We start from the raw sequence: 24,097 nt of genomic DNA, 5'->3' as shown, positions 1-24,097 counted from the left end.
ACACCCCACAGAGGGAGTTCCCAACGAAGTGACAACCAACATGGTGCCTTCAGTCTATTAGAAAGCATTTGCTGCTTATTGTGCGAACAACAGATCTAGGCGACACGATAAACTGCACGTTACAACAACAGATCTAGGGGACACTGATAAGGCGCACGTGTCGCTTGTGTGTCGCTCAAACTGGGTAATTTCCTCAATAGCTTGCAAGGTGTTGCTGTGGTTTGTTGTTCGCACATGCGCGATACAATGAGTGTCTTGCTTTAGGGAGATTGCGCACCAAAGCATCACGCGACACTTATCGCTTGACGATTTCACCAACCGAATGCTGGCCTGTGCTGCCCATCATGTCGCTACGATGTGAAACATTGCTCTTGATTAGCTCGTTTCCTAGCTACACTACCGACAAAAAGTTTAAGACCACCAGGAAAAAGTGCCAAAAATCAGTAGAAATGAGTGTATTTCGTAATTAATGTACAACAAACAGATGTAAGAATCAGCTTGGCAATGTACAAACATAGATACATCCACTATACATACGAATGTCACCTCATATTTTGCTTTCATCAATATGTCCGCCATGGGCCTTAATGACAGCAGCGCAAACACGTGGCATGCGATCCAATAGTTTTTCCAGATAGGATGGTTCAATGTTACGCCAGGCATCGTTGATGAATTCCTATAGGTGATGAGTGTTGCTGGGTAACTTCTTCCTGATGTCCCTAACGATTTGGTCTCATAGCAGTTCAATTGGTGAAAGATCAGCAGACTGTGGTGGCCACGTCAAGAGAACTAATGCCCCTTCTGTTGCCTTGTGTTCCAAATACTGCGTACACAATTTGGATGTATGTTTGGGATCATTATCTTGTTGAAAAATAAACCCATTAGCAACAAGATGACGACCAGAGGGGATGGCATGGTGCACCAATATCTGATGATACCCTTCTTTTACCAATGTTCCCTGAATTTTATGAAGGTCCCCCATCTGGTTTCCGGAAAAACATCCCGAAACCATTACACTTCCACCCCCATGTTTCACTGAGGGAACAAGACACTCTTCTTTCATTCTCTCGCCGATCTTTCGACGCACAAAGGTTCGCCTATTGCTGCCAAATAATTCATATTTGGATTCGTCGGTCCAAAGTACCCGTTTCCAGTTATCCACAGTCCAACCTTGGTGCGTTTTAGCCCAGGCCAATTATTTCGTCTTGTTCACACGTCGTAACAACGGCTTTCTAGCAGCTACTATGCCATGCAACCCTTCTTCACGCAACCTATTCTTCACCGTTGACACAGACGCAGGCGTCACTCTGCTGTTATTCAGGGAAGCAGCGATGACTGGTGCTGTTAGGCGCCTGTTGCGTTTGCTAGTTACTGTAATATATCTATCGTCAGCTGCAGACGTTACACGAGCTCTTCCACTACGTGCATGGTCAGCATGACTGTTGGTTTTACGGTATCTGTCCAATGCACAATGAACACCAGTCTTGGAAATATTCAGTTTTCTTGCTATTTCGCGTTCCGGATAACCTTCATTTTTCAGTGCACATATCACAGCACGCTTTTCAACCGAAATCGCCTGTTCCTCACGATGACGGGCCATTTCACACAGCTCCACTTACCTTGCACACCAAACACACAATAATGGGCTCACAATGTCGTCTGCATGAACAGCAACTGATCCTGAGCCACTGATAAGGATGCGAATGAGGCTGGCTACCGTACTGACCGGTTTCACGCACACAGCTGCAATGTTGCCAGCTTCAGCAACGTTCTTGTCACTTTCCATTTTGCCAACTACATGCTACACATTCGGAAAAAAATTGGTTTCGCGTCTTGCGAGGTTCCAACTGGACTACATTGCATTTTCCATGCGTATCATCGTCACGTCTTTCTTGGACAGGAACTGTTTGTTCCATACAAAACTCCATACTGATTTTTTGGGTGGTCTTAAACTTTTGTCGGTAGTGTACATGTGTAGCATGTAGCTTTGGTCTGAAAGCTGCCTTGGTACGAAGAACCTGTGTTGCTTTGGTGTGAAATCCCCGCATCTTTTGTCGCGTGCCACTTTGGTCTAATATCTCCTTGAGGAAGTGGTGCAGTCAGAGCTTGTGACCCTACGGTTCGAAAGGCTGCATTGATTACCGACTGCTCGCTTCCAAGCAACACTTGTGGTTTGTTGTCTCGGTATGAAATATCTCTCAGGATACTATTTATATTCTAATAACATAGAAAAATAAACTCTAGTACACAATCCAACACCTGACGTCCGGAATCACATTGCGATGTTTCATCTTGTATTACGCATGACATTTATTTACTTTATTTTACTTTTTTTTCAAAATTAATGCCACTTTGTGACTGCAAATCGCTCCACAAATATACCTAACTGTTTCCATCATTTCACTTACCGCCATTCAAGACAAACATATCTACACAATATATTCCAAAAACTAAGTAAGCCGCATTACTTTCATAAGAAAATTAGTTGTGATACTGATCGCACTGCCATCTATGTTGTCATCCATCTCAGGAACCAGTTTCTTGGGTCGTCAACTCAACTCAACTAATCTTTATTGGACTTACAGCTTACAGGTGGCTGTTTATGCCCAGCATACATTTTTTGGGTCGTTTTCCACATTACGTATTCAAGGTGCTGTAACAGAACATTTGGTGGCAAGTCCGTGCATCGACAACCTAACATGCTTGTCCACCTAGATGAGTAAACCTTTAGGGAGGCCTTGGCTGGCACCACAAACATGTGTATGTAAAATAATAAGTGTAGTAATTTGTCCAGCACCGCAGAGTAGAGAAGAAAAGACCACGGAAATATTGTAAGATGAGAGGACACAGGAGAGGATTTGTTGTTCATTTTAAGTTGGCTAACATGCAGAAGTATTCGGCTAGTAACTTCTGCTTAATACTACCTATACCATAAGCTAAACATTAATTTCTTTCTAACCGCAAGTGTTTCTTCCAATCTCAATAACAGCAAAACTTTGACATTTCCTTTAACAATTACGTGTGTTTAATTTATATAGAAGGGGCCTTCAGAAATATTTTGAAGGAGGATCCAAAATTTGTAGATCAGGCACTGATGAGCATAATAAAAAAAAAGGTAAAGTGCTCCCCTGTGCATAGCACCACGCCATGAAGGCGTATAGGGGGTGTGGGGGTAACGCCCCACACTTTCTTGATCCGGTCATGAGTGGGGGCATAATATCAAATTATTTTCCTTTTAATGTTTTTCCCAGAAAACTGACAATATTAGTTTCTTAGCGCATCATGATGTCTATTCATTTACATCCTTTTCTGTTTTGCTGAGATGCCCCCTTTGCCTAGCGAACAGGGTGACCCTTTACTGTGTCTGTAAATAAATTGATTGTAAGTGTAATTGCAGTGATGTAGCAGCTGAGAAGAAAGCAAAACCACTGAATAAGGAATTATGTAAGGAAGCTGAGACTGTGATCATCGGCGGTGGAGCTCTCGGATGTGGCATTGCATACCATCTGGCTAAATTGGTATGTTTACATTTGTATAGTTTGTTTGCTATATCTTTCAATTGGACATTTTCATTTTAGTCCATTTGCATTCCCTCACTTTTATTGTGTCAGAGGCCATCCCAACAGCTAAACATCAGTCGTATGGTCTCTGGATTCTGTGACGAACTCCAGATTGCCTTGGTGGTCAAGTATGTTGAGTGGTCCACTAACGATCTTGCCACCGTAGGTTCCGGATTGGTACCTCAAAGAAGAAATGAAAACTTCATTTATAGTGCATTTGTACAGAAATTAGCATACCTTTCTGATATTTTCGACAAACTGAATGTTCTGAATGTACCACTACAAGGTACAAGGGAATCCTGCACCTATCGGAAAAGGTATCAGCCTTCAAAAAGAAGTTGCTGCTTTGTAAGAAAAAGCTTAAAGTTGAAAGCATTCGTGATTGCTTTCATACATTGAGCAAGTTGTTGAAAGAAACAGGACTACAATTAAATGAAGAAATCCAAACATTGCTGTATGCCTGTATCCAGCTTTACTTACTGTCTGTATTTATCATGAATATCGTATTGCTGAATGTACTGACACCAGCTTATAAATATTAACAAATTGTGCAGTACCTGCATTAATTACACACATTATATTTTCGTTACTTTTATGTGTTCGAACAGTAAATAAACACATGAAGAAATGTTGTGTCGATCGATCATGGTCACATCACATGTATTTAACTATGAGTATTGAGGGGAGGTGAGTGTAGATTTTGGCCACGACTACAAAAGTTTGAAAACTCTGAAATAAACTATCAGAAAACTAGAGCTTCTTCAAATTTTAGCTTCATCGAACTCTCTCCTTAGGAAAAAGAAGGATACGTAAAAGGGTGGAAAGAATAAGTCGAAACCATTAATTAAATGAGGACTAAAAGTGGTAAGCGTTGTAAGTGCCAAAAACGAAAGTGTTGGGAAATCGCATCGTTCCGCACATCAGCCCGTAAGAACGTGCTCACCTCTTTACACGCCCTTTGAACTACTTAGTGGGCTACCAGCAACATTTCACGTTTACCACATTATAAAGCATGATACATTTCACAGTTTAACGTGGAAAACGGTGTTTGAATTATTGTGGCAATTACAAGCGTTTACCAATTTTAGTCTTCAAATATCTTTGCAAGTACTTGAAGCATAAATTATTATGTGGAATGCTTGGGGATATGTGGAGGGTTGCTTACATAGTTTAACTAATGACGAAAAGAGGAAAGAGTTAGTTTGTGTAAATTTTCCTAGCTGGGGGAATGGCATCCACTTAAAATAGTAAGAATCTATTGTTCCTCCTTATTTTCATTATCTAATGGTTCAAAGGAACTCAGTTCAGTCCATTAAGAAGTAGGTATAAATAAAATAACAATGTTGGTTCCAGGCAATTCACGTTCAGAAACTCATATGTGCCACACATTGGTAACATAGGCTTCTGATATTTTTTATTATGTGACAAGGGCAAAAAAAAAGTACTACTGGCATGATGTTTGTGGTTTATGTAAACAATGGAGGACCACAAAAGGAAGGTATTAAATACACAATCTGAACTCTCAATGCACTTGTTCATTCCACACAGAAATACTGGTCATTTATGAGAGAAAAATGAAGGCCTTTCTTCTCAGATCACTTAGTTCTGCCAGGACCAAGCGGGAACCTGTTTGATTTAGAATCCTAAACTCCCATTCTCGTGCTCGCACTGCATGGAATAACTGGGGATACCTAGGTCGTGTGGTTCGAGGTTTCACATTAGGACTTATTTCACACTCTCAGTTTTGGTCACTCTGTTCCGAACATCTGATGAGAAGCACAACAGTGGCGTGAATCGCCCTCTTTAAACTGTCAGGCTCAGGTTAAGTGTCTGATTGCACCCTGACAGGCCAATTTTTCAGACATGGGCATAGCAAAAATTTTTATAGGGGGCATCAGGCCATTGAATAGTATAAATAATAACAATTATAGTAATTATGGTTATGATTAAAACTAATGAAAATACATCAATTGTATTACAAATTTATTATTAATATTATTTGGCAGAGAAGTTATCAGAGAATGCTAGGATGCCAGGGATCCTGGGTACGAATCCCAGCCTGGGCATGGATGTTCTTTGTGAGTGTCACTTCACCATTCCTCAAATCATCGCTCATCCTCCTTGTCGCAATTAGTAAAATGTGGCAAAAAAGCAACAGAAAATAGCCAAATCAGTCAATTATTATTATGTCCGTGGGGAGAGACATCTACTTAAGCCACCAGGTAAGAATATCCTGCACAACAGATTTTCATTTTTTTTTTTTACATTTCATAGAGTTAGGGTAGGGAAATGCACACAGTTATTCAACTTCTATATTAACTTCTAAACACATAGTTCAAGAAAAAAGTAAGGGAGACATTTTAGTTATTCAATTTATGTTGTGTAACCTGAAACATAGCTATAATTTTTGGAATTCTGAAAACTAGGAAACCATTTATTCATTCGATTGCATTATACTTGTACAATAAGAAAACAAACTCGTTCCTATATCCCAATTTTTCAATCCAATGCAGTTTTTACTTTGGCTAATCTGTTTGAATACTAACAGACTGAACTTTATTTCTGTTATTAACAATAAAAATAACAAGTTTTCTGTTTTTTTGTAACTTGAAACAAATTATGCCAATTCCCATCTCAGTGGGCACAAGTCACCCCTAAATAGAAATAAAATAAAAGCTTTTTCTCACAGGTTTCAAGTCTTCCTCCAAATTTGGGAGAACTGAATTTGATGAAAACTTGTTACAAAGCTGAAAGATCTCATTACTACAATTTTCTTTTATTTTTGAGGTACTAAGGAAACTTACCTTATTTTGAACCACTGAGACCAAGGTCCATGGAATTGCCACATTCACTGGGATGTGGATCCATGCTTATTCTTATACCAAATATGGTAAATTTTAAAAAAAATAACAGTTTTTTTTATACATCACTATCAAATTTTAGGGTAGACAGCATATACCCTCATCTACCTTGTCTTCATTGATGTTTTTCTACTGCTCATCACATTTATCTAATCACGTTCCTTCTCATTCACATGATTAGGAAATCTATGACTGATTGGGAGATCTGTAACTGGTGTAGGTCTAAGTATTTGTTTACAAGTGAGATCTTTCTTTGCATTCAACATTTATGTTTTTGTTGCAGGGTCAAAAGGGAGTTGTTTTGCTAGAGAAGTCAGAACTCACAGCAGGGTCAACATGGCATGCAGCAGGACTTACTGCATTCTACCATCCTATGGCAAATATGAAGAAAATCCACTATTACAGGTAATTGGACAAGTAACTGAATAACACAGAGTTCAGGGTGAAAATTGTTAAGAAAAGGGTGGGGTGATAAAGCTTTGGGATAGAAATGTATAGGTAAGAGGTTAGAAATGTGAATGTTTTCCTTTCTATTTTTCTCATACACTGAAACGTGGTACCAATAATATTTCCAGCTGGGCTACCCTTCTCATACACTTCTCACTTGAGGATTGACCTGACCAGCAAGGTAGGCTTGTCCTCATAGTTCTCATTGAGTTGTTTTAAGACTGACAGCTAACTTTGATGAATTTCTGGAAGATTGTAGAAGATGTGTTGTTTTGTGCCCACGCATGCATCTTAAAGAGCACACTCATAACAGCAGAGCTTCAAATTTAAAAGCATGGTTGTAAAATAAGCTTGAAAATCTTTCCTATTTTCTATGTCATGACACTATTCATATTCCAAAGTATCATCTAATTCTATTCAAAATGTCTAAACTTATGATCTATAGCTGCAAAAGTCATGGCAGCCCCGATATGTGTGTCTGTGTGTGCGCAAAAAATCAACTTACATATTTACATACTTGCAAAAGGTATTGGGATAAATACGACTGTAGCCAGGTGAAGGGAAATTTCGCTCTTTAGAGGCAAATTCGGACTGAATTTCAAGCGATAAGGGAAATTTGATAAATAATACCAAAATTTCAGGGAAAGGTTCCGAACTCACCCATGATTAAAAAACTTCTAATAATTAATTTGTTTGCTACTTCTTATTTGCTCTCCATTAGAGTAATAGCCTGTGTTTCCGGAAACTTTAATCCCTGAAGATGATAATAGCCTGTATGTCTATACTAAAATTTTATTTGTTTAACAATTTTCTTCTTGAGACATGTAGCCCACTAGTGAGGATGTGTATGTGGTTATGATTAATTTGTTTAACATATTAACATTATTCATGTACACAAACATAGGTCACACTAGTATTTATTTTATTATAATTACATGATTTGTTTAGATGAAAGGATAAATTGCTAGAAAATGTGAAATTTTTCCCCTTGCAAAGGAAAATCTGAATTCTGCTCTCAGCTTGTGGCAACCCTGTCCCATCTTCACCATGTCTCATACTCTTAAAGGCACATACATGTCTTAACTTAATTTTTGTGTTTGTTTACTTATGCTTGTACAGCAGAGAAAAAATGATACATAGTCGGCAAATTATTCATTGTCATGTTCATTCACTCTATTTTCCGAAATATGACGTTTAAGAAATGAAAAATGGAAAACAATGTTTATGGTCCAGCATAAGCACAATTCTATTACTTCAAACATTAGACAGGGAAGAAAAATAACAAAAATAGCAAAGAATGCCTACTCTTAACTTAGCTGCTGTTTGTACAATCTTTGTTTCCTTTGTACTGCCTTAGCATTACAGGTTAACCACTGATAAGATGTTATGTAATTCTCACTTAATTCTCATTTCAGTATAAACTTGTATTCCCAATTGGAGAGGGAAACAGGACAAGCAGTAGGTTTCCATCGTACTGGAAGTATTCGACTGGCGACAACTCCAGAAAGAGTAGATGAAATGAAGTAAGTTTTCATATGTTTTAACACCAATAGGTCAATAGTTGATTCTCTTTAGTCAGCAATTTAATTCCTCCTCTACCTCATTTGAGCTTGAATCTTGACTAGTTTTCAATTAGATCATCGTATAGGTGGTCTATGCCAAATTGGGCTCCTGAGTCCAGTTGCTAAATGTTTCAACTACAGCATATGCTAATTAATGTAACAAGAGTTTACCCTAGGAAGGGCGATGAGAGGGTAAGAAAGAGAAGGGAAGAGGAGGAAGGTTCAGACAAGAAAGATAGTGAGGAAGAGGGGCTGAGAGTACAAAATCTTGATGGGTGGAACCAGAAAGAAAGATGTAACAGCATTTCAGGGAATTCTCTATGCCCTATTAATGAAATATGATTGATTGATTTGTCTTATTTTACTTTGCTTTCCTGTCACTTTTGGCTAATCGCGAAGATGAGGATGGGTGATGATGATATGATGAAATTGGTGAAGGCTCACTCACAAAGAACACTCATCCCCAGGCTAGGATTCAACCCATGATCCATGGCATCATAGCCACTCTGCCACAGAGGTTGGCTGAAACATGAACAGATCCTTGACATAATGCCGGAATTGACCAAAGATTTCAAGAACTAGATCTAGATGAAATAGAAGGAACGTTTGCAGATATTGCACAGAAAATTCAAGTTAGTTCTTTATCGTTTGGAACAGTATTATTTGCATATTCCATATAAGTATTATACAGCATGTCCATAAAAACATTCCGTGATTATAAACACATATAGCATCGCTCTCAGTACTCATATTTATATAAAATTGGTGCCATTAGAAACATAAACTCAAAAATTTTTAATACCTAAAATAAAAAAATAATACCCAACTACCTACCTCAGTGGCACTCAATGTGTGCTCCTCTTGTCACGCTGCAAACATCAAGGCGATATTCCCACTCATGCCACACGCATTCCAACATACCTACAGTGACGGTCCCGATGGCAGCAATGATACGATGTTTCAGAACTTCCAGATCTTTTATGTGACCCCATAAGAAGAAGTCACAGACAGTCAAGTCAGGGGACCTCGGTAGCCACTTGCAGAACACAGCATCTTTGTTTCCGGAGTACCCAATCCATCTTCCTTTAATTTTCTCATTTAGAAAATTCTGAACATCAAGATGCCAGTGAGGAGGTGCTTCATCTTGTTGGAACATAAATTCATTGTCTTCTTCTTCTAATTGTGGGGGACTCCCCGATGGCACAGTGGTAATGTCGTCACCTTGTAATCAAGGGTTTGCCGGTGGAGGCACATAGTGGTTTGGATCCCACTTTAAACTGTAGGTCCAGTCCCGATAAGCCTTACTGTGCATAAAGTGGACTTAAAACACCAAATCAACAACAACTACAAATCAACATTCTTCTAATTGTGGAAAAAGCCACTCACTGAGCATATCAAGGTAATTCATACCGTTGATAGTGTCCTGGTGAAAGAAAAATTGGCCATACACTTTCAGTTTCGATACGATACACACGTCACATTCAACCTCCAAAACAAAATGTGAATTATGAGTCCTCCAAATCCTAACATTGTGTTTGTTTACTTGTCCATTGATGTGGAACATTGCTTCATCCCTGAAAATTATTTTCGCTGCCAGGTCCTCATTATTCTCCATAAGTGTTAATAAATGTTCACAGAAAGGAAGTCGTTTTTCACTTGTCATCAGGTTTCAACTTTTGCAGTAACTGCAGTTTATAGGGATGAAACTTCAAACGAGTACGTAGGATTTTGGACACGGAGGATTTAACTGCAGGCTAGCTCTACGTACAGACTTCATAGGACTACGTACAAATGTCTCCCGCACCTGTTCCACAATTTCCACATTAGCAGATGGTCTCCCTGAATGGCCTTTCCTATGATCACATATGCATCCTTGCTCTACAAAATCTCTGTACCATCTCAGAATCATCTTGTCAGTAGGTGCCGCATGTCTGAAGGTCTGTAGGAAGGCACGCTGAACTGTCACTACACTCCGTGTGTTATGGTATTCCAGTACGCACCAGCTACGTTCCTGTGGGTTCGCCATGAATCTCTAAAAGCTACAGAATTCACACTGAACTGAAATGCAAACCTAAACATTCAGTAAACACCAACAGTAACACAATTTGCTTCTAACAACAATGCCATTAACAGTCGAAATATTTTTTTTCCTTTTCTTCATTCTTTTATTGTTATGCCATCTATTGTTGTAGTTAACGCCAACAATTACACATCTGCAAAAATTCTTGGAGCTGTTCTTCCAAATAGTATCGGTATAAATTTCGTAACATACATAATTAAAATTTTGTGGTCGTTTATAATCACGGAATGTTTTTGTGGACACGTTGTATATGCAGTGCATATGTATACGTAAAATATCTGTTGGCAGTGCCTATAACAGTCATGAGTGCCAAAAAGGAGCCTATCTTGTCAGCATGGAAACTGTTCTCTCCTTCTCCTCCTACACATGCGTGACACAGGCTCTGGAGACATCACGATGCTCAGTGGGACAGACAAACGTTCCTTATCTGCACACGGTATAATTTCTACACTCATACACATGTTCCAAAAATATCATTATGCAAAATTCGGAATCACCCTTGTGGGCACACTTCTATGGCGCCATGGTTAACACAGCATTCTATGACACAAGGGGTCCCAGCGTGGGCATGGACGTGCTTTTGAGTGCCCCTTCATCAGTTTCTATAAAAATAATTACTGAAGCCTTGGAGGACAATGAAATTCCAAGCACAGTATTACTAGATCTGTCCAAAGCATTTGACTCGCTCAACCACAACACACTTGTGCACAAACTACGAGGTGTGGCTAGGAAAAAAAATGGATTGATATTGCTGTTGACAAACGGCAAACACGTCAAGCTCAAGCGGTGCATGAGTGTATAACGTGATATCCTGCCTATCAACTGTGTGATTGTCCAGGGTGCACGGCACTCAGTTCCGCTGTAGATTGTGGACGAAGTGAACCGTACATCTGTGCTCCGTCGAAAAAATGTTAAGTGTGAAAGTTGAACAAAGTATCAATGTGAAGTTTCTTATGAAACTCGGAAAATCCGCCGCAGAAACTTATGGTTTGTTGGATGAAGTGTACGGAGGTGAGTGTTTATCACACACACAAGTGTTTGAGGGGTTTTAAAGGTTTAAAGAGGGACGAGAAGTGATCGCGGATGACTTGCATCCTGGACGGCCTTGCACGAAAAAAACGGAACCAAACATTGCAAATGTCGGTGAATTGATTCGAATTGGGTACCCGAAGGTCAAACTGTCAACCAACATTATTTCATTATGGTGCTGACGACCCTTCATGAGTGAGTAAGAATATGACGACCTGATTTGCGGAAAAGCAAGTCACGGATTCTTCATTAGGAAAATGCTCCTGTCCACACGACATTGTCAGTCAAGGTTTCTTTGGCCAAGCATGGGATCCCAGTGTTAGAAAATCCACCCTATTCACAGGATCTCGCTCTGTGTGACTTTTTTATTCCCAAAGGTCAAATCAGCACTGAATGGAACCAGATTTACGACCGTAGGGTCTGTGAAAAGAAAAGCGATGGAGGTTATGAACATGGTTTCAGAAAATGATTTCCAGCACTGTTTGCAGCAATGGAAGATTCGAATGGAGCGGTGTATCGATAGTACAGGAGAGGGGAGAATACTTCGAAAAACAATAAAGCAGTTTTCAATGCCAAATTCCTGTTTTTTCATTGTTAGGCTCAAAATATAAATAGTGACCCTCGTAATAGCCTAAATGTAAACCATCAAAAAACAAATTTCCTTTTTTTTTTAAACCCTGGCAACAAGAAGAACTGCCGGATCCTGTGGCCGAGTGGTTAGCACATCGCGCTGCGACGCCAAGGGTCCCGGGTTTGAATCCCGCTTGGGCTTGGTTGTTTGTGAATGTCCATTCATCAATTTCATCATTTCATCACTCATCCCCATCTTCGTAAATTAGCCAAGAGGCACAAAACGCGAAGTAAAATAAACTAAATCAATCAATCAAGCAACAAGAAGAACTTTGATAACTTGATGGTTTACTTAGACGAACATGAACTAGACTATGTAAAATTTCTAGAATTGATCATCAACGTTAATTAACGCTTATCTGTGATAAACTCACCAAAAATCTTTATCTATTGACAATCCTTTCACAATATAATATCATGGAAATCAATATGAATCTTTATTATGGTCTTATCTAACCTCACCTAGAATACTGTATTATAACTTGGGTAGGAGCAGCTCACGTACATACAAAAAGAGTGTTCACACTACAGAAAGAGCTGTTAGACTTATATGCAAAATACAATCCACATGGAGTACTGCCTTTCATGTAAACAAAATTATGGCTTTATACTCGCTGTATATTTATAAATCTATTATCTATGTACTTATTTACAAAACACAAGTTAGAAACAAAAAAATTCATGGACATAATACAAGACAAAGACAAAACTTCCATATCCAGACTAATAGATTAACTCTGACAGACAGATCTCCACATTCTGCAGGTATACAATTCCACAACAACCTTCTCTCTTGGATAAAAAATATCACTCCCTTTAAGAAAATATTGCAGCTAATCAAAAAATACCTCACAGACAGAGTTATGTATGACATTATTGAACTATAAATTAGATTGGGCACAAGTATCAAGTATACAAAGAAATTCAATTAATGTCATAGATGGAATAACGTATCTCTAATTTTTAAAAATTATGCATGTACTACATATACATTTTACATGCTTATCATTGTTTTCAATATTGTGAATATAATGTAGAATTTATGTAAACCTCTCTATCCCATATGCGCAGCATGCAAAAATTTTTGTTCTTATACTGTAATAACCTATATACCATAGTTTATATTATATTTTTATGTATCTGGCCAAATCCATAGCCATGCAAAATGGGTCAGCAGATGAATAAAGATTACACTGGGGAACAAAAAAAAGATTTTATTTTGCGGCATAAAGTTTAATAACAGTTTCAGCACACAAAACAGCTGTTATTGCCAATTGTATGATTGGTTCAGTTGAATTGACTCCAGTTATAAAAATAAACACACCATGGAAAATATAGGAGGTAAAATTACTCTACGCTTTTCTCGGTAATATCAAAATTTGATAATGGGCTGAAATTCCCATAATAAACTTATTTATTTATTTGTAAATTGTTGCTAGGCAATATATCGGACACTCAACAGACCTTAAGGAAGAATACCAAAACATAAAAATGGTTTTAGAAAAAAATTGAATATGCTGAACATAAGTGGCTCGTGTGTGTGGATTTGAAGATGGTGATTTTTTTTACTAGGACAGCAAAGTGGGTACACAAAGTATCCCTGTTTCCTATGTTTGTGGGATAGTCGTGCTAGAGAAAAGCATTGGACGATAAAAGTTTGGCCCCCAAGGGAAAATATTAGCGGGAAAAGCTAATATCATTCATGAACCGCTGATAGATAGGGACAAAATCATCCTTCCGCCACTGCATATTAAACTTGGGTTGATAAAACAGTTTGTCAAGGCCTTAGATACAAGTGGTGATTGTTTCAAATATATATGCCACACTTTTCCAGGACTAAGTATTGAAAAATTGAAGGCAGGAATCTTTGACGGACCACCACAAATTCGTACACTCATAAATGATGCCAATTTTACAACTTACATGTCTTACATCGAATCTGAGGCCTGACTGAGCTTTGTGTCCGTCGTCAAAAACTTTTTGGGGAATCACACAGCAGAAAAGTACCCCGATATAGTTGGAAATATGTTGAAAAATTTTGAGAAATTGGGAGCTAATATGAGTGTGAAGATACATTTTCTACATAGCCACATTGACAGATTCCCTGAGAACCTTGGTGATTTTAGTGAAGAACAGGGAGAAAGGTTCCATCAGGATATAAGGATAATGGAAGAAAGGTACCAGGGACGGTGGGATCGCCACGTGATGGCCGACTACTGTTGGAGCTTACAGAGGGATTGTCCTCAAAAGCAATACAGCAGGAAATCGTATAGAAAACGTTTCACATAGTTTGTTACTTCATTGTGTACATATTTTCTTAATTATTTTGATCATAGGCCTATATAAATTTATTTTTATAATAATGATTGTAATCACAAAAAGAAATATTAAATTGTTGTTGGAAGTTCATTTATATGTATGTCTTATGTTTCCGCCATTTTGGTTTAGTTGCATTTATTTCATAAATTAGAGCCAATTCAGGAAATATATTATTATATCATTATTCAGCAGCATGAAATTGCCCTAAATTAGCTCTCAAACACTGTGCCGCAATTTCACTGTTCCCCAGTGTTATTATTATTATTATTATTTCATCATATCATCACTCATCCTCATGTTTTCGATTAGTCAAAAGTGGCAGAAAAGTAAAGTAAAATAAACTAAAATTAATCAACCAATCACCCTTGTCTGTGTGTATGTATAAAATATACAGCAAGGTATATTAGCTATTTGTTAAAATACATTACTTAATATTTTGAAAATAAGTGTAAACAATGTAGAAAAGTATGCAACGAAAATTACTACAGAATACTATTTTTACAAAACTTTTATTAGGTACCAAATGTCAAAGCAGGGATACCACAAAAATCCACAGCGAATTGTCTCACCAGAAGAAATACAGAAGATGTGCCCTGTCCTCAACATGAGCACAGTAAGAAAGCTGAAATATTCTATTAACTGGTAACTTATCTATTCAATGTCTAAAATATAGAATAGAATATGAAGGATGTCTGGAATACAGATGATCATTCCTTTCTTACACACATAAACCAAATATTTCAGTAATTTATTCTTACTTGAGTCAGTGTAAATATGAAACATACGATTTCATTATTTATAACCAGAAATGTAATTGATCATTTCTTGTTGCTGTAAATTTTGTCTGAGATAAAAGATAGCTGAAATGGACAATATCAGTCGTGGCATCACCAGCAGACAACTGAGCAAGATTGAGTCCAATCAAATTTGTTATGTGGTGTTTCCCTATCTGATAGCATTGGATCTTCCATCCTAAGGGGTAACATTTAAAATTGTGACAGGAGTTATGAAACAAAGTTGTGATGAGTATTGTGATTTTTCCTTATTCTCTGAAAGGTATGTGGGGTGTAAGGGGTACCTTCCACGTAGGGGCCCAAAAGTCAACCTCACTTCCACATAGTACACCCTGGACTGTAGACTAACGAGGCTCTGGCGACTGGCACTATGGCCAGTATAATTTTGTGTGTGTTATCGTGTTTTTTGTTCTTGTGTGTGCTGAGTGCCCGTTTAGAGCCTCAGCTTTTAACAGAAGTCAGAAGATTTTAAGATTTTTAGTTATGCAATGTTAGAGTTGTCATTTGTAATGATAAGGGGCTGGCCCCTGTATAATGTGACGGGTGCAAAATAGCCTAAGTGCTGACGCACCCAAAATTTTAAATTCAACTTCAACAACTGTAAGGTATGTGAAATATACTGAAGTATTCTTCGAAATCTCATCTTTACATGGATTTACAGGGACAGGTGGGCACAGGTGGTCAAGTGCTCACCCAAAAATTCCTCTGCCCACCCGATTGCCCACCTGAAGAGATTAAAGAAGTATTAATAATTATTTGGGAAAATAAGAATGCATCAATAAATATATTATTGTGTTGACTTCGTGTGTATTTATCTTATGAATATTGTCGTTACTAGAAAGGCTCACAAATTATTATCCTTTAGATTTACATGACTCGACCGAATAAGATAGCAAAAATCGCTACAAAATATGGTGACAGATAATACATTCCTTACTTGAAACATAAACTTGGTGATCGAATTAACACTTCTGTGGCTAGATGTATATCTATCTACAGCCAAAGTGCACTTTTCCGAAGTGGGAGTACACAATCATGATATGATATAAAAAATATCTAAAAACACGAACAAATGAATAAATCTTCGTCTTGGTCTTCCTACTGGTCTCTTACCATCAGGTTTCCCAAAATAATTCTGTAAACTCTTCTTTCCTCTCCCATTTGTGCCACATGGCCTGACCACCTAAGTCTTCTTGATTTAATCATTCTAATAATATCTGGACATGAATACAAATTATGTACTTCTAAATTATGTAACCTTCTCCACTCACCTGTCTCCTCATCTATATTAACTTTTAGTTTCTTAGATATTAAACGAGAAGACAAAAGTTTATGAAGAGAAAAGTAACATACATTTCCTGAATTAAGCCTGCTTTTTATTTCCTCTTTAATATCATTTTCATTTGCTAGTATTACTCCTAAGTAATTACCACATCTAGCATTTCTGATATTTATTTTGCACAGATTCCTTTATTTTTAATATTTTGAGTTTTATCTTGTGTAAAAATTTCGTTTTTATGCCAGTAAAGTTAAATGCAAATGAACAAAAGTGCTTTAAAACTTTCCTAACAAGACATTAATTAAATGCAAACATTCATATGCATGTATTAATTCAGAACAGCGCTGTGAGCCAAATAAAAGGATCATTCATTAACCCTCAATGAGGAAGCAGTGTTCTTTTCAGTTAAAAACTAATAACATGGTTAAATCTGTATATTCAAAATCATTCATTTGAATTATGGAGAAAACAAAAATATTTCTTCACTATTATCAGTGTCAGTGTTTATGTTTACCACACTTTCTGTCAACATCCTTGAATTCAAAGTAACCAAAAGTGGTTGGCCTAACGTTGGGCAAAACGTACTGAAAATGGTTGACCAATGGTTGGCCCAACGCAAGAACATACTGTTGGCCAACGGTAATTTTGGCCATAGTTCCAATGTTTGGTCAACGTGTGGTTTTTATGTTGGGCCAACATATGGTGGGCCCAACATACTGAAAACTAAAGAATGGATAGGTTTTCTGATATATACATGATTTATTGTGAGACCAAATGTAAACAATAGTTCAAGTTATTTATGAAAATAAAATAATACAGCACTTTCTCAGTCACATGGTATCATTGTTTTCAAGGCAGCATACCTTCAAGTGGTAGCTCAAAAACCTTCTACAGTTTACTTAGTTTTCCACTTTTCATGGAATTTAGTCTGCACATAACATTGCTTAACCACCTTCACAATAATACCTGTAAGAATGTTCTTGTTCTACTACAGCAAAAGAGAGAAACAATAAGCAATTACAAATATGTATTTCATGTATGGTGGCTCACAAAGGACTGGTGAGTGACTGCAAGTTAAAAATAGCTTCTACTTTCATTAAAAATATATTATATTTCCAGTATGTGCTGTGACTGAAATATTCGAAAAGAAACATTGTTACATGTCACTTATTTTCCACTCTAGAATTTTCAGCATTCTCCTGAAAGCTGTCTTAGCATTAAAAAGTTGTTTTTAAAACTGATTTTGACTCACGTTTCCATGGTTGGGCAAATGTTGACAACCACCGTTGGCCCAACATAAGACCAACGACAATTTGCCAACCAACGCAAAGCCAACCTTTTCCACGTAAAAACTGACGTTGGCCCAACGGTGGTGGTTACTTGGGATATATGTTGTATGGGACATACAACATTGTATCGCAAGAAGAAACAAGATATTTCATTTTGAAAAGTAAGTTAACAGTAGCATCAAAGGTGGATAGTTGAGACTTGCACAACTCTAAATGTACAATTTTGGCATAACTTGCTTCCCGAACCTAAAACGATAAAATTACATTTCATGTAGTTTTGGTCCAAAGTTGCTCCCTCCATGAAGCACGAGGTCTTGCCCCTCTCCTGGGAATGAAGCCAGTTTCACATGCAGATATACTTATTGCATTTGTAAAGAATTTGATCCATATTTTTCATAATTTTCGCATGAATGAAACAATGTACTCTAATCTGACACCTAAGAAACGTGAGCCTTTCTTCCACATAGTACACCCTGGACTGCATTTGGCAGACTGACGAGGCTCTGGCGTCTGAACTCGCAACCAGTACAATCCTCTGTGGAGCTTGTTTTATGATCTGCCTATGTGTGTTTGTGATTGTCCCACTTAATTCTCATCTTCACAATTAGCCAAAAGTGGAAGAAAGAGAAGTTAAATAAATCAAATCAATTAAGCTGATCTGCTACGTTCACCTAATAAAGTATGGGTTATGTTAAATTCCTACTTAATTGAAAGGGATAAGATAAAATATCCTTTGTACAAAGTACAGTACTCATTGAACAATTGAAGGGCATCAGGGAAGCAGCACTTGAGAGAAATACAGAGATTATATCAAGATTGACACAGGAATAGCAAAGCAACTTTTAACAGGTGACAATATCAAGTCCTTTCGCTACTTTTTTCTAGATTGGAGTGGATAGAGAAAAGTGTAATCAAGATTTGGCGAAGGTTTATCCATGTGTGTGTGTGCGAAGGTTATGACAGAGAGAGAAGAGGAGGAGGGTAATACAAGCAGGGGAAAATAGTGGAAAAGGATAAAAAAGACATAAAGCAGCAAAGAGAAAAGGCAAAAGAAACACAAAGGAATTTGGGAGAGGGTGAGAGAATACATGCTTGTCAAACTCAAAACTTTATATCTGCCCATCGTAAATTATCAATATTTGTCTCCTGCCCACCTGGTCAAAATTTTCTGGTGCCGCCCCTGTGAATTTATGATACACGTCACAATTTTGTTTCATGACTGCTGTCACAATTTTGAAAGTTGCCCTTTGTGATAGATTTTCCAATGCTATCGCATAGGTAAACACTGCATGACAGGTTTGCTTGGACTCAATCTTGCTAAGTGACACAACACTAATATGGGTCAAAGGGCTCTGTCCGGAAGGTACACAGTACAGACTTGAAGTATGGTCTTGACGGAAGTGACGTCACCTAGTACAGTTCGAAAGCACCAAGTTAACAAGGTATAGAGACCACAGGGCAGAGCATGCCAAGTTGCAGGCTTGGTCACGTGACAAGTGGACTTGTTCATTTGTTTGAAATCGTGGAGGTAGAAAGCCAGGAAGTTGTTTCTTGCAGTTCTTCTAATGTGTGGTAATGTATGTAGATGAACATTTGCAAATGCTATGTGATTTCTCTGGGGAAAACCAAGTGTTCAAAACGTGGAAAAGCAATGGATATACGAGTATACTGATCATATTTGGTGCTGCAGTCGAAGTGCCGTTTGAAAGATTTATACTTCCAGTCCACGACGTCAAGACCACACTGTGAGACCATTCTCGAAGTATGCTCGCTTCAAGTACGGTCTTGCATCTTTCGGACATGGCCAGAAGTAAGTTTTGAACTGTATGGTTGCCAGGTCAAGAGCTAGATAAAGTCAGCATGAAGAAACATGGTTCTTTTACCAGACTTCTCTAAATGAGTGAGTGAGTGATTTGCTTTATTTTACTTTGCTTTTTGTGCCACTTTTGGCTAATTTGCGAAGATGGGGATGAGTGATGATATGATGAAATTGATGAATAAACACTCACAAACATCCATGCCCAGGCCGGGATTCAAACCTGGTACCCCTAGCATCGTAGCACAATGTGCTAACCACTCCACCACGGGAGTGGTGTGAGTGGCAGAGTGAATGTGTTTGTGTGTGTGTGTGTTTTTGTGTGTGTGTGTGTGATGTGTGGAGGTCGTAATGTGAAGGGCAGGTTTGGGATAAAAATAGGAATGATGGGTGGAAAGGGAATGTTATTTTGGGGCTGGGAAGTTACTGAGTGGCTGTATTCAGGTTGCACTGGCACTCTTTCTCTTTGCACTCATAGCTGATATCTAAGCTGTCTCCCAATGTTCTCCTAGTGAGGTGTTGGTGGATTGGGGTAACAAGTGTATGATTGTTACCTGGAATTATTTATTGAAGGGGGTATTATGAGGGTTGGTGGATGGCAATAGTGAGATCCAGGTTTTGAGTGGAAAAGCATTGTTGTTGATTGTGAGGTTGAGATGTGAATGCTTCCCTCTAGTAAAAGCACTTCAGATGTTGCAGGTGAGGATATAGATGAGGTTTGAGATGTGGCAGGTTCCTTTTGGGTGGAGGATAAATTTGCCTGTAGAGAGTGAGAAAGGCGATGAGGATGTGACAGTTTTTGCATCGGGGTTGGCTCTATTTGTGAGTGGGAGGGTGTTTGTTGTGAGGTGATGGAATATTGTGAACCAAGATGTGCTTGAGGTCATAGGAGAGGGAGGGTAGGTAGGGTTACCAGATCGCCATAAGGGAAATGTAGGACATTCTGTCCTGAGATGTAGGACCTTAAGTCAAAATGTAGGACACAAAACATTTGGAGTAAGTAACACATATTTCTAGAACACATTAGAAAGTAATGTATGTGATGTGAATGTTTGACTTGCAGCTAGAGATTCTATATTTCATTTTTACTCTTGAATATTTCAACATATTGGAAGTTTCAAGGAAGAAATCTTATGTTCAGTAGGGTGGGTCAAAGTTTACTTGCAGGAGCCTTCAGGCTGCTCCGATTTTCAGTATCATAATAGAATTTTTGGCAGACAACTGTAGTAAGTAAAGTCTTCTTTGGAGCAATGAAGAATTTGAATTTATGTAGATTTTTAAAATTAAGTTAAAGTAGAGTTACCAGATCACTACAGGTAAGAAGTAGAACATATTGTCCCAAAGTGTAGGACATTAGGTTGCAATTTAGGAAACAGTAATTCTCAGTAAATAATTTATATAATTCTAGGAAATGTTAGCCAAAATAGTGAGGTTTTAAATGAATTCTTGAGTACAAAATTTGCAATAACACTACCACAGGTAAAGAGATGCACTCCGGATATCAGCCAGGTCAGTTCTGAATGTACTTCCAAGATTTTGAGAGTTAGTGTCAGTCTCCTCTAGCTGAGAAAATCTCTTTATTTGCCACCAGGAGAACTTGAAGAAATATTTCATTGTCATGTGCTTTAACAGGCATACTTCTCGAATGAGCCAGTATTTCTTAAATTACCCTGTGATTGGCCATTCTCCAGCTGAAAGATGTATTTTCTTCACTCAAATTTTGTGATGAAGGACGTTTACAATTATTTTAAAATTTCCTCTGGCCACCAAATGTAAGACTGAAATATATAACACATCCAGGAAAAAGAGGATATCTGGTAACCCTAAAGTAAAAGCTGCTACAGATATTAAAGAATGAAACTCTGATATTTTTTCAGCTAATTAATCTCTTCCCTTGTTCTTTTCTCCACAGATATTGTCAGGACTTTACAATGCCTATGACGGGCACATAGATCCATACTCTCTGGCCCAAGCTCTGGCTGTTGGAGCCAGGAAGTATGGGGCTGAAATTTACATGCCTGTAGAGGTAACAAATCTGAAGTGTCTTCCAGATGGCAAATGGATGGTTGAAACACCGCACGGAGCTATAACTGCAAACAGAGTTGTGAACGCAGCAGGTGAACTTTGTTTTAGTTTGTGTTTGTTTTAAGTCTACTTTTGCACTCAGGCTAATCGGGACAGTTAAAAGTGGAATCTGAACCACTGTGCAATGTGCCTCCAATAGAGATGGAACCTAGGATCGCCTCCTTACAAGGCAACAGTGTTACTGCTATTCTATCATGAAGGTCTTGGTTTTAATTGATGGTCAACTCTTTAAACACATGACTAACCAACTAACTCTCTAACGAAAATTATATTTAATAATATGCGACAGGAGAAATTTGCACTTGGCAGAGGTATATTGTTGTAACACTGTTGCAATTTTCTTATTCACAAAGTAGCACTAATATTATGCTTTTAGAGATGTTCTTCAGGCACTAAGACAACTGAAATATCCTTAAATATGCTAATCCTTTTTTTAAAAAAATAGAAATGCAAATTACGAATATTTAAATATAATCTATATTATTATTAATGAGTTTTTCTTTGTTTCCTCATTTCAAAATTTGTAGCATGTAAATATCACAAACCATGGCGTAAGAAGAAAATATCGAGGCACATAAAATGTCAGTGCTTGGTAGAAAAGGGGGAAGGGGCATTTAATGACAATCCTGTCTAGGGCGCCAAAATATCTAGCTACTAGCTCTTCAACACAATCGGTTTCAATATATCAACAATTCTTAAAACTTAATGGAATCTTTGGTACAATCAACTATAGAGGAGCCCAACTTAAGATTTCAGTATGGGCTGTTATGGGCTTTAACTTTTGAGATCACCACCCCCAAACAAGAGTGTTTCTGTCAGAAACAAAAGTTGTTAACATTCAAAGAGGAAATAATAAATATGCAAAGAGCAAAGGGAATATAAGGTTATGATGGTCTACACCTTCTTTTACAATTCGGACCATTCAAAAAAGGTGCTTTCCTTTCTTATGTTAACCGTGATTAGGGGAGTTAAAAATAACAGCCTTCCGCCTGTTGCCACTTGCTGCAAACATGTGTTGGGAAGAGGGGAAGGGACGGGGAATGGCCAGGCAAAAGTTCGTGAATAGGCTTCCGTGGGGTCAAGTGGTTTGTTATTTGTGTGCGTGCTTTCTCATATTGGGTAATTCTTCTCCGAGAACAGGTATCGCACACTGCATTGGCGGATCTAGCTCTCCCTGGTTCACTTGCTCTTCCCAATGGATGACCAAGTATTATAGAAAGCATTCATAGCATTATATTAAAAGAACATAAAATGATTGAGCAGTTCTTTTCCAGATAGTTAAAAGAATAAATCAAGGTTTGACACAAATGCATAATGAGAATAGATTTATGAGATACTTAAGTAAATTTAATCCAGGACTTGTTGCTTGCAAGGCAATAATGTTAATTGATGGACACAAATGGAGAGCATTTTAGATTGAATAATTCCGAAGTAATTATGTCTCTTTCTGTCATCATTGTTCACACAAATACAACAGAATTTCATCTATTTCATACCTCTACTAATAATTGATTAATTGAGTTTAAATCCACTTTTATACACAGATATGTTAATTCTATGGTTTTATGTGAGATACGAACAACTATGTACCTCCACCGGATATCGAACTCTAATCCCTTTATTTTTATTAAAATGCAATGGCAGGGGGAGGGGGTTGCTTTGGTGTATGCCGGTATGAAGAACACAGTTCTGTTTCAAATGAGACAGTGGACCGAAAAATGTGAAAGAGGCTTCCCGATGGCGCAATGGTAATGCTGTCGCCTCGTAATCAAGGGGTCGCAGGTTTCATGCCTGGTGAAGTCATATAGTGGTCCGGATCCCACTTTAAACTGTAGGTCCAGTCCCGATTAGCCTTTCTGTGCATAAAAGAAAGAAAATACACTGCCGACATATGTGATAAAATAGACAGCAAGGCGTATGAAAAGTATATTCGGAAACAGTTATTTTCAAATCTTCCTCCACGGACCGTCATAATTCTTGACCATCAGCTGCAAGAATGAACAGCTTTCCACCAAATCATGGAGGAAGAATTTACATTCTTGTATTGAACAGTTCCCGTTGACCACTAACTTTTGTTTCTGCATGTACTACAGCAGACGCTCGATGTGCACTGGAGATTTCTTCTACTGCGCACCATGCGGTAACACTGTCGCCATAAACCCCATACTGAACTCTTAAGTTGGGCTCACCAATAGAACAGCTAATTTGATTTTCTTTTTAAATATATTCATTTTGACTTTGTTGCACATTAATTGTAACAGTTAATTTTGAATTTCAGGACAGTGAATCTCATTATGTTGTATACGTCTGAATACTTCTTGTAAACGGAAGGTAAAGTTCTTCGTG

General features: G+C 37.9%; 1 protein-coding gene across 2 annotated transcripts in view; it reads left to right on the top strand.

The window, feature by feature from the left end:
• Positions 1 to 24,097, top strand: part of LOC145984896 (dimethylglycine dehydrogenase, mitochondrial-like) — an 84,820-nt gene that overhangs the window by 19,350 nt on the left and 41,373 nt on the right. For both annotated transcript variants that reach the window (XM_083118270.1, XM_083118269.1), the window contains exons 3-7: positions 3,398 to 3,518; positions 6,705 to 6,826; positions 8,284 to 8,391; positions 15,005 to 15,101; positions 21,579 to 21,783. In XM_083118270.1, coding sequence (XP_082974396.1) covers positions 3,398 to 3,518; positions 6,705 to 6,826; positions 8,284 to 8,391; positions 15,005 to 15,101; positions 21,579 to 21,783 — 653 coding nt within the window. The remainder of the gene's footprint in view (positions 1 to 3,397; positions 3,519 to 6,704; positions 6,827 to 8,283; positions 8,392 to 15,004; positions 15,102 to 21,578; positions 21,784 to 24,097) is intronic.

The sequence above is a fragment of the Lepisma saccharinum genome, chromosome 3 (genome assembly GCF_977018435.1).
Source record: "Lepisma saccharinum chromosome 3, izLepSacc3.1, whole genome shotgun sequence".
NCBI classification, from domain to species: domain Eukaryota; kingdom Metazoa; phylum Arthropoda; class Insecta; order Zygentoma; family Lepismatidae; genus Lepisma; species Lepisma saccharinum.
This window is presented reverse-complemented; position numbering and strand designations above follow the sequence as displayed.